This window comes from Hyaena hyaena, unplaced genomic scaffold (assembly GCF_003009895.1).
Source record: "Hyaena hyaena isolate Hyena2069 unplaced genomic scaffold, ASM300989v1 scaffold_198, whole genome shotgun sequence".
NCBI lineage: Eukaryota > Metazoa > Chordata > Mammalia > Carnivora > Hyaenidae > Hyaena > Hyaena hyaena.
Window position 1 is genome coordinate 2204377 of NW_024080829.1, and position 12143 is coordinate 2216519.

General features: G+C 35.4%; 1 protein-coding gene across 1 annotated transcript; it reads right to left on the minus strand.

The window, feature by feature from the left end:
• Positions 1-175: 175 nt before the first annotated feature.
• EXOSC9 (exosome component 9) lies at positions 176-11583 on the minus strand. Its single transcript, XM_039241605.1, has 12 exons — positions 11442-11583; positions 10993-11087; positions 10166-10285; positions 9950-10052; positions 8941-9078; positions 7052-7134; positions 5767-5899; positions 4500-4588; positions 3684-3830; positions 2722-2903; positions 683-761; positions 176-315 (listed from the first exon to the last, which is right to left on the minus strand). Exons 1-12 carry the CDS (start codon positions 11505-11507, stop codon positions 237-239), a joined length of 1314 nt encoding a protein of 437 aa, XP_039097536.1. The 5' UTR covers positions 11508-11583; the 3' UTR covers positions 176-236.
• Positions 11584-12143: the final 560 nt, after the last annotated feature.

The following is a 12143-nucleotide window of genomic DNA, read 5'->3' on the forward strand; positions in this document are numbered from 1 at the left end:
CACTAAGAAAATGCTTTTTCATTCCTGATCAACTTTAACACTTTACTGAAGTGACAGTTATTTAAAACCTGTTAGTTAAGTTGTCCAAAAGGTTTATTTTAAAGCATAATGTAAAAAACTATTATGGAATTGACTAGATTTTATAATGGACTTGTGAACAGAAAATTACCCAAAGCACTGAATAAATATCCTTTTAATAGTTATATACACAAATATACAACTATGTTGAGCTTCAATTAGCAACTCTTCTTTTTTCTCTTTTTCACTGGCTTTTTACTTGGTGCTTTTTCTTGTTTTGCACTGATGGTTTGTGTTCTGTAAATAAAATAAATTAACAGTTTACTAACAGTATTAGCACTACAAGCTGATACCATGGATGGTTTGCCAGACTCCTAATATTGTGCTCATTAATTTCGGATTACCAAAATAAGTGGCCTTATTTTTTTCAGTAGAATATAGAACACTTGCCAACAATGAAAATAAAATGCAGTATTACTTTAAAAGTAATCCAGTTTTATAGAATTAGGTCCTAATGTTTTTAAATCTCAGTTTGAAGAAACCACAGAAAGAACAGCTGGATTTCAAATTAAAAGAGGGGTGTCTATAGTAGGACAAGATGAGACTAAAACCAGAGAAGTCTTGAGTATGTGTATACATTTGAAATAAATCAGAAACTTGTTACCTTATTTTCTTTGGATTCTTGTCTGGTTCTAAAATGATCATTTCTTCTTCTTCACTGTCTGAGAGTACTATAGGGGCATCTTAAGAAAATGTTAAGAAAACAATATACATGATCTCTTGGAAATTTTCCACGTGGATTTATGTCAGCAGTTCTATTTCTATACAAATAGCTCAAACTACTCGGAGTTGAGGCTTACAGCACTAGTTGGTTTTTTCCCTTCCCTGAAGTAATTCCTTGGAGCTCTGAAAAATAACACGTAACTATTTCCAAAAAATTCTGTAATTACATGACAATTGCATTTGTACAATGTAGTTGCATTACATTTCGTACATGTCATAATAGAAGGAAAAATCTACATAACTTTATTATAAACAACACAGGAAGGAAAATACCTAGAAGCAGAATTAATGGGTCAAAAGGCATATACATTCTAAAAGATATTTTTCTGAATCCTGCAAAAATACTGTTCTAATTTATACCCCAAAAAATACGTATATGAAGAAGCCATCTTCCTAGTCACCCTTGCCAATGGTGATATTTTTAACACTGCCTAATACAGTAGTCTGAAAACATCCCCTTTTGCCTTGAATTTTCCTTTATTATTTGAGTATTTCCTTTATTTCTCCTGTGCCTTAGTTCATGAAAAATATAATGTGAATTTAACCCTTTCCTAATTGGCACATCATATCAGGTCTTTATGAGTTTACAATTAGTTTCTTTGTGTTGACCTGCTTCAGAAAGGCTTTACCTGCTTTATCCTCCCAATTATCATAGGTCCACTTTTGATTATTCAGCTGAAAATATTACTCTTCAAAGCAGCAACTGATTGTTTGCCACTAACCTTATTAATCTTAGAAAAATATTTCACATATAAAGAGGCATATGCGAGGATGCCTACTGTAGCACTAGAACAGAAAATGGTAACAGAAAATGATAACATTTTTCAATAAGGGAATGATTAGGCCAACCTAGTTATTGTCAAACCTACAATTCTATGCATTTAAAAACGTAGCTGATCTATATGTAACGACATGAAATTCCAACGATTCGTTCACAGTCCCTGCGTTCAAGCAACTTAGATAGGTGTACAAATACAGTAAATATCTAAGGGTCCCAATCAATGGGGATTTTTTGTTTCCTTCAAAAACCCTAGCAGGCTCTCAGTGATGTTTACAGGTAATAATTTCATTCCTTGACGACAGGCAGCTATGCCTATTACATACCTAAACAGTATCGCCTTAACTATTTTTTTCAGCCAGATTTAGTAAATGCACCCTTTAGTTCTCTGCCTAACTTCCTACATCCAACCTTGTAGGATTTGTTTTTACTACATTAAAAAAAAAGATTTGTGATTTTTAATGCAAAAGCAAGACACTGGCTTTCCTAAGCGTAAAAATAACCACAGGTTAAAAACAATTTTCTCCAGTTCTACAGTATTCCAGGTAATTCTAGAATTTTGTGTATTCTAATATTGCTCTGATACAATAGCCATACATGGCTACTTAATTTTATATTAACTAAACTTAAAATTGAGAATCACTGTGTCAGAAACCACATTTCAATTGCTCAGTGTCCACATGTGGCTAGTAGCTATTATATTTATTCAACAGTATACATACAGAATATTCCTGACATTACAGAAAGTTCTATTTGGACAAAACTACTCTAGTAGATGTTGGCTTTTCATGTTTGAGTCTAGAAACTACAGAAGGAAAAATAGCATACAGGAATGAAATCTTGGAAAAACGTCTCCCCCTGAATCTGGCCCAGATATAAATACTAAAGAAAAAAAGAACGAAACATTATTAAATATTAAAAACACCACTACATACCAAAGAGTACTACTACTCCACAAAGACATGCACATTGTTTTAGAAAAGAATTGAGTAATATTGTAGTTTAGCATCCACAGTTTAACTGAAACTTAAATCACAAAATATTTAGCCCCTCTAAAAAACTGCTAATATAAAAATAAGATCCCTACAATAGGAAGATTCACACGTATTACATAAAAGCCATAACTATGAAGTGTTACCTACCTTGACTTCCAACATTGGAGACTTCTCCAGTGTCCATTTTTATACTATCAAGAATGATAGCTTCATCACTGCCACCTTCATCATCCTCTTCCTTCTCAGAGTCTTCAAGATCACCCCACGAGTTTTCTATTCCCTCTCCAATTTGGGCAGTTCCAGGAGTCCAAAGCACAGGTTTAGAAACACTTAACAAGTTAAGAAAACTACTGCTATTTGACGCAGTGTTGAAAAAGATGAGAATAAAAGTTTTAAGACTGAAGTGTTCCTCAAGTTTGTATGAAAAAATTTTACTAATAGCTATACTATGGGATGGCTGACCAATAAGAAAGAAAAAAACGTGTTAACTCAGGTAAGATTTTAAGGAAGCAATGATGAGAAATATCCAGACATACTGGCTTTTAAGGGTTGTACTAATAAATTTGGCAAATGGATGAATAAATAATTTCCAAGAACAATGTGTAATAGTATATAAAATGCCTGACCATGCCATTGAGATTAAAGAAAAATTTTCCAGGGGCACCTGGGTGACTCAGTCAGTTAAACATCTGACTCTTAATTTCAGCTCAGGTCATGATCTTGTCTCAGGTCATACATAATCTTGGTTCATGAGTTCAAGCCCCATATAGGGCTCTGTGCTGATAGTGCGAAGCCTGCTTTGGATTCTCTTTCTCTTGCCACTCCTCGGCTTCCTCTGTCTCTCAAAATAAATGAACAATTTTCCAAAGGAAAATAAAATGTTGTGAACTGATTATTAAGAAACACTTCTTGTTTTTGTAGGATAGTTAAAGAGGTGGATGTTACACCAAGGACTTAATACAATTAATCACTGTCTAGTATCTTAAATGCTTTCTTTAACAAAGCATTGTTTCAGAAAACAAATTTCAGTATGCACACCTTTCCATATACCTAATAATGCCAAAAGTGATGTGATTCCTGTTATAAAAAAAAACACCCAATAAAGATACACTTCTGAAGGAGGTTCAGCTTCGGCAATAATTTCTTCTGCTTTCTCTTCCACATCAGAGGTATCAATAGGGGCCTTTTCCATTTTAAATGCTGTGATTCTTTGGCTTGCTATAGACTCTGCAAAACCAAACTTGCCACCTTCTTTCCTGTATGGGTTTTTTTTTTTTTATTTGGGGGTGAAGAATAGTGAAAAGGGAGGAATGAGAGATGGAAGATCAAACAGGAAGGGAAAAGTTAACCATTTTATCCTTTTGATGGAGGAGAAATATTAGAGAAAAGCTATTTGACTAACTTAACCTCACCAATTTATTATGCTTATCAAGAGAAATAAAAAAGTTACTATAATTACCATTTATTAAACCATGTGCCAGTCAAGTGCTTAAAGTATATCATTCTCGAATCCTCAAACCAGCTCTACCAAATAGGTATCAACCTTCCATATTACAGAACACTGAAATGATGAGTTATAGATCTTGCTAAATGTCACACAGTAGGAAGCAGAGACGGTAACCAACCCCAGTTTGTGTTCCTCTGTTAATTTTGACTATTAGATGCTTTTTCTGAAGAAAATGTTCATTTTTTTAAAAAGAAAAATATGTGGCTTCTCAATACAGATTATGTTTAAATTGGAATACAACATAACAGTTTCATCAACTTTCAAAAAACATTAAGTAGTATGTATATTCAACTCAGTAATATATAAGGTAGATGGAGTATAAAAATTATATGGTTACCCTTGTGCAATAAAAGTCCTTAACAAAAAAAATCTATTAAAAATAATTAAGACCATTTAGTTCTAAAAAAATTAAACTTACCTAACTTTCTGATCATTCTCCAAAGCCTTCTGTATTAGCTCTGTAATTTCCAATACTTTCACACCAGCTATTTTACTACATCTCAATACCTATTTATAAAAGTGAATTCTGTTATTTAAAAACAACAAACCACATAGCTTTCTCTAACAAAACTATGCACATGAGAACAGTTTTTCTATCTTTATAATGTAAGCCTGACCTTTTCCAATATGAAAATACAATGTAAACACAAATTAATGCAAAATGTGAGCATTTTTTAAAAATATCTGAAGGATTATCACATTAAGGAAACAGACCAAAAGCTATTTAACCTGACAGTGTAAAAGATAACATTGAAAAGGCCACAGACATACATACTCAGGGATGCACTAACTATCTTGGAATCTCTGGAAACATGGGCCTGGTAACGGTCTTAATAATGGTAGTAGAAACTAACATTTACAGCACATTTAATAAATGCTATACAGTGCAATATAGCCATATGTACTTATTACATTCTTTTTTAGAAAGGTGTTGATGGTAACATTATTCCCTATTTTACAGATAAAGAAGCGGAGGTACAAAAATATTAAATCATTTGTAAAAGATCAGTTAGTTTAAGGCAGAACTGGAATTCCAACTTTCAAAAAACATTAAGCAGCCTGTGTCCCACCTGTGCTATATGCTATATGTCAATCTATCTTCTAGAAGCCTCCATGTGAATCTGATATGTAGCTGGATTTGAGAACTACTGTTTATTGTACCCAACTTCTGAGAGTAAAACTATCTTTTTACCTTATTTCTACTTTTTTGACACTTTTTTTTTTTTGAATACGGATATGACTTACTTTCCTCACTAGAAGAAAAAATGTTCCTCTACATACAAGGGCTAGACTCTGGATGGCCATAAATGGCCAGGAAGGAAGAAAAGAGGAACCCTTTCAGCCACCAGTCAAAGGAACATAATTAGTATATTGAAACCAGATTCTAACATACCCTAAAATCAAACACTGAAAATATTCTTGATGGATTTTAGTTAAACAACAAAAAGCTTCTCAAAAGGAGAGACCTACCTATTCTTTTTTTTTTTTAATTTTTAAGTCTATTTATTTATTTTGAGAGAGAGAGAGATGGAGAGCGAGGGAGAGACAGAGAGAATCCAAGCAGGTTCATGAACCACAAGACATGACCTGAGCTGAGCCTAAATCAAGAGTTGGACGCTTAACTGACTGAGACACTCAGGCGCCCCAAGACCTATTCTTAATAAAACATTAATCAAAGCACTAACTTGATCTTTCAGCAGCATTATCCCACCACTGGATTGGATAGTACAAATCTCTCGATGCTTGTTCATGGCAATCACCAGCAAGCCATCCATTACACGTTCTTCTCGTTCATTGGGATCCACCAATAAATATGTACTGAAATGAATGTTAAATGGACATAAGCAAACATGAGGCTGAATACTCATCAATTTTAAGATAATGAACATTTTTAAAAGATAGCATTAATAAAGTTAACAGAGTGAAGGTCTGAACCTGTGGATTTGAGTCACTGCAATGGGAAAAGAGATGAGAATTATAGTTTTTATGGATAAAATGAATGCTAAGTGGGTATTAGTAGCTATTAAAGTAAAATCACTCAAGTTCATATTAGTTTTATTTAAATATAATCTAAACCTAATGCTATCACTTTGATGAAATGACTTGTGGCTCACTAATAAAACCTTAGATAACATTAATTTGGTTAATTTTAAAGGCTCCTTAGTATCCTATACTCTGAAGATTTTTCACGTTCTGCTAATGGCTCATTAAAAAAATACTGTCTATTTCGTCACTGTCCAATGTTGGTCTTTAGTCACATGTGGCTACTGAGGGTTTGAAATGCAGCTGGTCCAATTTAAAATTACATATATGGCTCATGTTGTATTTCCACTGGACAGCCTACTTCCTGCTAATGGAATTCTATACTACAATGACTAAAAGTTGAAAGCTTTTCTCTAGTTCTATTCATAAAAATTGTTCAAATATCTTATTTATATTTGGTTGTGAAGAGATTTAAGGGTCAAGCTTTCATTACCATTACATGGACCTACAACTGCTTTTTCTGTTGTAGGAAAATTAACAGTGAGCTGTGAAGAAACTAGAGACATGAAGAAAATTAGATTTTTCCCCCTATTTGTGAACCATTCCCCCTGTGACCTGCTGCCATAACACTCCATCTAATATTAATATGCTCCCTCTAACATGCTCCAAAGTCCTCTACCTTCCATCAATACACAGTAATTTTCACCCCATCTTCCCAAATTACAGCCTAGCACACAGCTCTCCTAACACCTGTACATCTCTAGCACCACCATGCTGCAGTAAATTTATAAGTATTCTATTAAAAGTGTTGTCACTTCTATTGAGAAAGCTCTTTGCCAACTAATGCCCTTACAAAGAAGAAAAAAACCTGTAAGATGCTTTAATATTAGAGGAGGCATTTGTTCACTTGTCCATAGTACATTTGAACAGAACAGAAAAGTTCTAGCTGCATTTCTAATTTCAGCCCATGATAAGAATGAGACCTACCCTTGCTGGAAGAAAGCAAAACTGACACAAATGGGCATGTGGTGGATGCTCAAAGGTACAGGATCACGCTCTTCAGGTGTATACTGTTTGGAAACAGAAGTTTAATGGTTAGTTACGAAACATACAAAAAATATCTTGCACATCAAATATTAAAATAAAAAATGAAATTCCTTTAATCCTCACAGAGTACCTAAGTAACTCTTTTACAATTATGTTTGACTTCGTCACTTGTTCCTTAGAACTTTATGCAGAAATAAAACAAAAAAAAAGCTTTATTGAGATATAAATACCATTAAATCCACTCATTTTAAGTATACACTCACTTTGTAGTAAGTTCATAGTTATGTAACTAGCACCACAGTCCAGTTTTTTAACCTTTCCGTTACTTCTCAAATCTCCTTGAGCCTATCTGCTGTCACTTCTCACTCCTACTCCCAACCCCAACCATTCCATTTAACTGGAATCAAATAATTTTGTCTTTTGCATCAGTTTCCTCTGAAGTTAGCATGTTTCATCCATCTTGTAGTATGTATCAATAGTCTGGTTCTTTTCACTGCTGAACAGTATTCTACTATATGGATACTATATAGATACCACATTTTGGTTTTCAACTAGTTCATGAACATTTGGACTGTTTCTGATTTGGGGCTATTATGAATAATGCTGCCATGAACATTCACATGAAAGTCTTTTACTAGAAGTATACTACCATTCCTCCTGAGTAGATTCCGAGGCATGGAACTATTGGATTGTACAGCTTGACATTTAAGTTTTTAAAAAACTGCCAATCTTTTCCAATGTGACTTTCCATTCTACTTTACTACCAGCAATAACTCTACAGTATTTTTTAATTGATCTTTCTCTTTTACTTTCTTATACCAATTCCCTTATCTCAAGGAACAGGTCTCTATTGTTAATTATCCTTTGTCTCTACTTCTAAGTCTTTTTTTTTTTTAATTCTTTTAATGTTTATTTATTTTCAAGAGACAGAGAGAAAGTGTGAGCAGGGGAGGGGGGGAGAGAGAGGGAGACAAAGAATCTGAAGCAGGCTCCAGGCTCTGAGCTGTCAGCACAGAGCCCGACGCGGGGCTCAAACCCACTAACTTTAAGATCATGACCTGAGCCTAAGTTGGATGCTTAACCAACTGAATCACCCATGCACCCCAACTACTTCTAAGTCTTTAAAGAGTCTCCTCTAGTCTAATGCCTAAAAGCAGCATATGAATGACTGCTCAGAAAATTAGGCATGTGATGTTTCCATTCACAACTTCAAGACTCAAACTATCCACGGTGTACTTTCATTATTCCAGCATGAATTCATATAAACTGAAGCTGACATATTGGGCACAAAAGAGAAAGGCAATGGAAATAATTAAAGTCAAGTTTTCAAAATGTGGCCCTTACACTGGCAGCATCAGTATCACCTAGGAACTCCTTGTTAGAAGTACAAATTTGTAGATCCTACCCCTATCCTATTCTGAGGGTAAAGTTTAGCATATGTTTTAATAAGCCTTCCAGTTGTTTCTGGAGGACTTTTGCCAGAGAATAATAAGCACAAGTATCTCTATATGCTGAGAATCATGTATTTTTCACACATGTGGCCCCTAAACATAAGCCAACCATTTCATCTAATGCTCAATCCCCAAAAAAGCCATTTAGTTTTATTCCAGAAAACTAAGATAGGGTGTGCTTTTACTGACACTTTAATACAAGAGATTTAAGAGATTTCAAGGACAATTCTGACCATATACAATTTAGATTTATCAATTAATTTCAGGACATACCTAATTACCATCTACAATAAGAATTCACTAATAACAAGTTGCCTGCACCTGAAGGTTATTGATTCATTGATAGGAATAAGCCTGGCTCAAATCATGGAAGCTTACCAGGGTTACTTCATCTCCCTGGACAGAGACATCAGGTCTTCGGAAGTGACACAAGGCTACAATTGCAGCAATGCTGGCAGCATCAATAATATTCCCATCATGATTTAATAAATGTAGGTCTACACGTATTTGCCAAACCTGAACGTGAATTCAAAAAAAAAATAAATCCTAACTGATCACAACCAGTGGCTATATATAAGGAAAAATAATATTGTGTGCAAATTTTTCTCTTGTTGTTAAAACATGCAGTTACTCCTTCTATCAATAAAAATACACTTAGAAAACGATTAAGCTAGGCCAACGTCTCACATACCAATTGTTCACCTTTCTATGAGTCATCTGACAACAGTAAAATATATACTTTAAATAACTATACAATTAATACCAAGATTTCCCCAACCTCAAAGCCTAAACATGTTTTTACTGTGTCTTCCTAACTGAAAAACTGCAAACTCTTAGGTCTTGACAATATTTATAATGACCCTACAAGTAATCCAAAGAGGAAGAATCATATTCAAGGACAGTCAAAAAGATAGTCAAAATACCCTAATGAAGAATAAAGTTCTAAAATCATTATGCAGCACAATTTATTGTGAGTAATATTTCCAGTGTCCATCTACTACTGACTCCCTATAAGCCAATTAACCCTGTATAAGCCAATAAACTTAAACAAAAGAAGGATTTAATCTGTTCTTCAGTTCTTCATTCATGAAAAAGGAACATATTACCTGCTTCTATCAACTCACTTAAAGAACGTAAGAAAGCAAATCAGAATATATGAAAAACCACAAGTTCTTTGAATAAGACATTTTTACACACATCCAAGTTGATGCTTTCACCAATGTTTATGTCCCTTCAGAGAGATGATATCAAGTTCTATGCATAGCAGTCATGAACATTTGAAGTGAAGTGAGTCAGTATAAAATTGAATTAACAGAAGCTGAGAATAAAAGTATAGATACAGGAATCCATGAATCAACAATACCAACCCAAGATTATTAGTCCCCACCTTTTCACCAGCAACAACACAGAGAGATTCAGTATCTATACACTTTGAATTTCTTAGACATCTTTCCAAGAGTCGATTCAACTTCACCAAGAGATCTGACTGCCTATGAAAATAGAAATGGGCTAAAGTCATGAAATACAGCAAAAGGCATTGAAACAATAGCTTGCTGTTAGGTTCTCCTCTGGCTAAAGCAGCTTTAAAAAAAGATTTAAATACCTGCCAGGTTCAAAAGCTGGAGCAGCCATCTGAGAGAGTTCAAGGTTAAAAAAAAGAATACCTTCTGTTGCCCTATTGAGTTTTGGAGAAACAAGTTCACAGGAAACCTGTCCAAGAACTCTGCAAAGATAAAGTACAAATCTGTTAACTAAATATATCACCTTTCCAACTAAAAATAAAATGTAAAAGATACCAATTAAGTTTCATTCTTACTCTGAGTGATAACATATTCAGTATGTTATTAGAAGTTGAAATTATGTATAAAATATAGTAAAATAGATACAGAAATAAAACATATTGGCATACCTCCAAAAATAACAAGAAAAAACATCACTACAATATTGACTATTCTATAGACTTTTTTTTTTAAATCAATGATCTTTACTTTGCTTTTCTAAAACAAGTATCTACTGAACAAGATGGCATGAAAACTTGAGATTTCTTAGTAGTTTCCATATGGCATGGCTGGCTAACATCTGAGCAATATCCTCACAGCTTCCAAACGAATATTAAAAACCTAATTTTCACGGCAGGAAAATGAGAAAAGTAGGACTACAAACTCGGGGCAATTACTGCTGGCTGTCCATATGACTTGAAAAGATCAGAAACTATGTGATAATCATGTGACAAAAAATGATTAAAAATTTAAATGCAACTACAAAACCCAAGAACTCTTGCATTAAAGAAAATATTCTTGGCAGCGAAACAAAGCAGTTGTTTCAGCTAAGTTGCCCACAGTACTTAGCTGCTTTGTAAACAACTGAGTCAATAAGGTTCTTTTAAGCTTCTCCCTATTGCGCCTTTGAATAATTTGAATCCTTTGTTACCTTGTTTTCCCAAGTTCCACAATACAGCACCCATAATCTGTTCCAAACGTGATCTTGATGTTCCTATAGTCATAGGTTTGTCTGCCGTCCAGCCGCTGTAAGCACAACATCCATTCGTTTATTCCTTCAACAAATATTTACTGAGCAGCTACTTTATGCCAGGCCTAAACACTTGGGAAAAAAGTGGGATACTAACCACTTCCCATAGGAGAGTGGAAACTGCGTGCCCCAGCACTGATAGTCGTTGGGGTGACTGCAGCTTTCAACTAAACTGGAGCCAAAAAAAAAAAAAAAAAAAGCGCCTTAGGGATTGGGGGAACGCACCGGCGATTCTCTCCAGGGGCTCCCCGGGCCTGCGACTGCCGGTTCTGCACATCCAAGCCGGAAGGCTGCGAGCGGCCGTGCGACCAGAGGGACCACGCACCGCGAAGTTCCCCGGGGTTATTTACCTTCTTCTCTTCGATGGCGTGGAGTAGGAAACGGCGCTCGCAGTTTGAAAGTGGCGTCTCCTTCATGCTGTAGGATCACGGGACACACTAGCACCGGAATCCGCTTGGAAAAGTGAACTTGACCCCCTTCACGCGCCCTAGCTCGCTCGGACGCGCAGGACTTTTACGTCATCAAAACTCGGCGGCTGAAGGTGGGAAAGCAAAGGCTCGTGCCGTCGCTAATGCGCAAGCTCAAAGCCAGGTTGGCGCCCGCGGAGCTGGCTAGATAGGCAAGTGAGTTTAAGGACTCAAGTTTCTGAACGGAAAGGTCTATTTCTTTATCATAACGTGTAGGGAAGACAAGGACACGAAAATAACTATCAAGGATAGAAATTAATATCAAAATTAATATCAGTATAAGGCTTTCACATTTCACCTTTTTTTCAGTTTTAGCAGGGTAGGCTAGACGGGTATTATTGTTATTTTACAGGTGAGGAAGTTGAGATTTAGCCAGTAGTAGAAAGCTGCAGAGGCAGAGTTTTTTCAGTAGCATTTTCAGTAGAAAAACGCTGGAATAAACGGGCGTAGGTGGAGAGGAGCGAGGAGAGGAAACTTGAGATGTTGAGGCGGGGTATTGCGGGCTGAAGGTGAAATCTCGTAGACTCGAGAAGTTGACAAGAATTGAGAATACTGCCGTTTTTTAACAGTGTTAACAACCACCGC

Coding starts and splice junctions, on each gene's coding strand:
- EXOSC9 (XM_039241605.1), bottom strand. CDS start 11,507: ATGAAGGAGACGCCACTTTCAAACTGCGAGCGCCGTTTCCTACTCCAC. Junction 11,088..11,441: donor ACGCCATCGAAGAGAAGAAG/GTAAATAACCCC, acceptor TTGTGCTTACAG/CGGCTGGACGGCAGACAAAC. Junction 10,286..10,992: donor GTGGAACTTGGGAAAACAAG/GTAACAAAGGAT, acceptor TTATCTTTGCAG/AGTTCTTGGACAGGTTTCCT.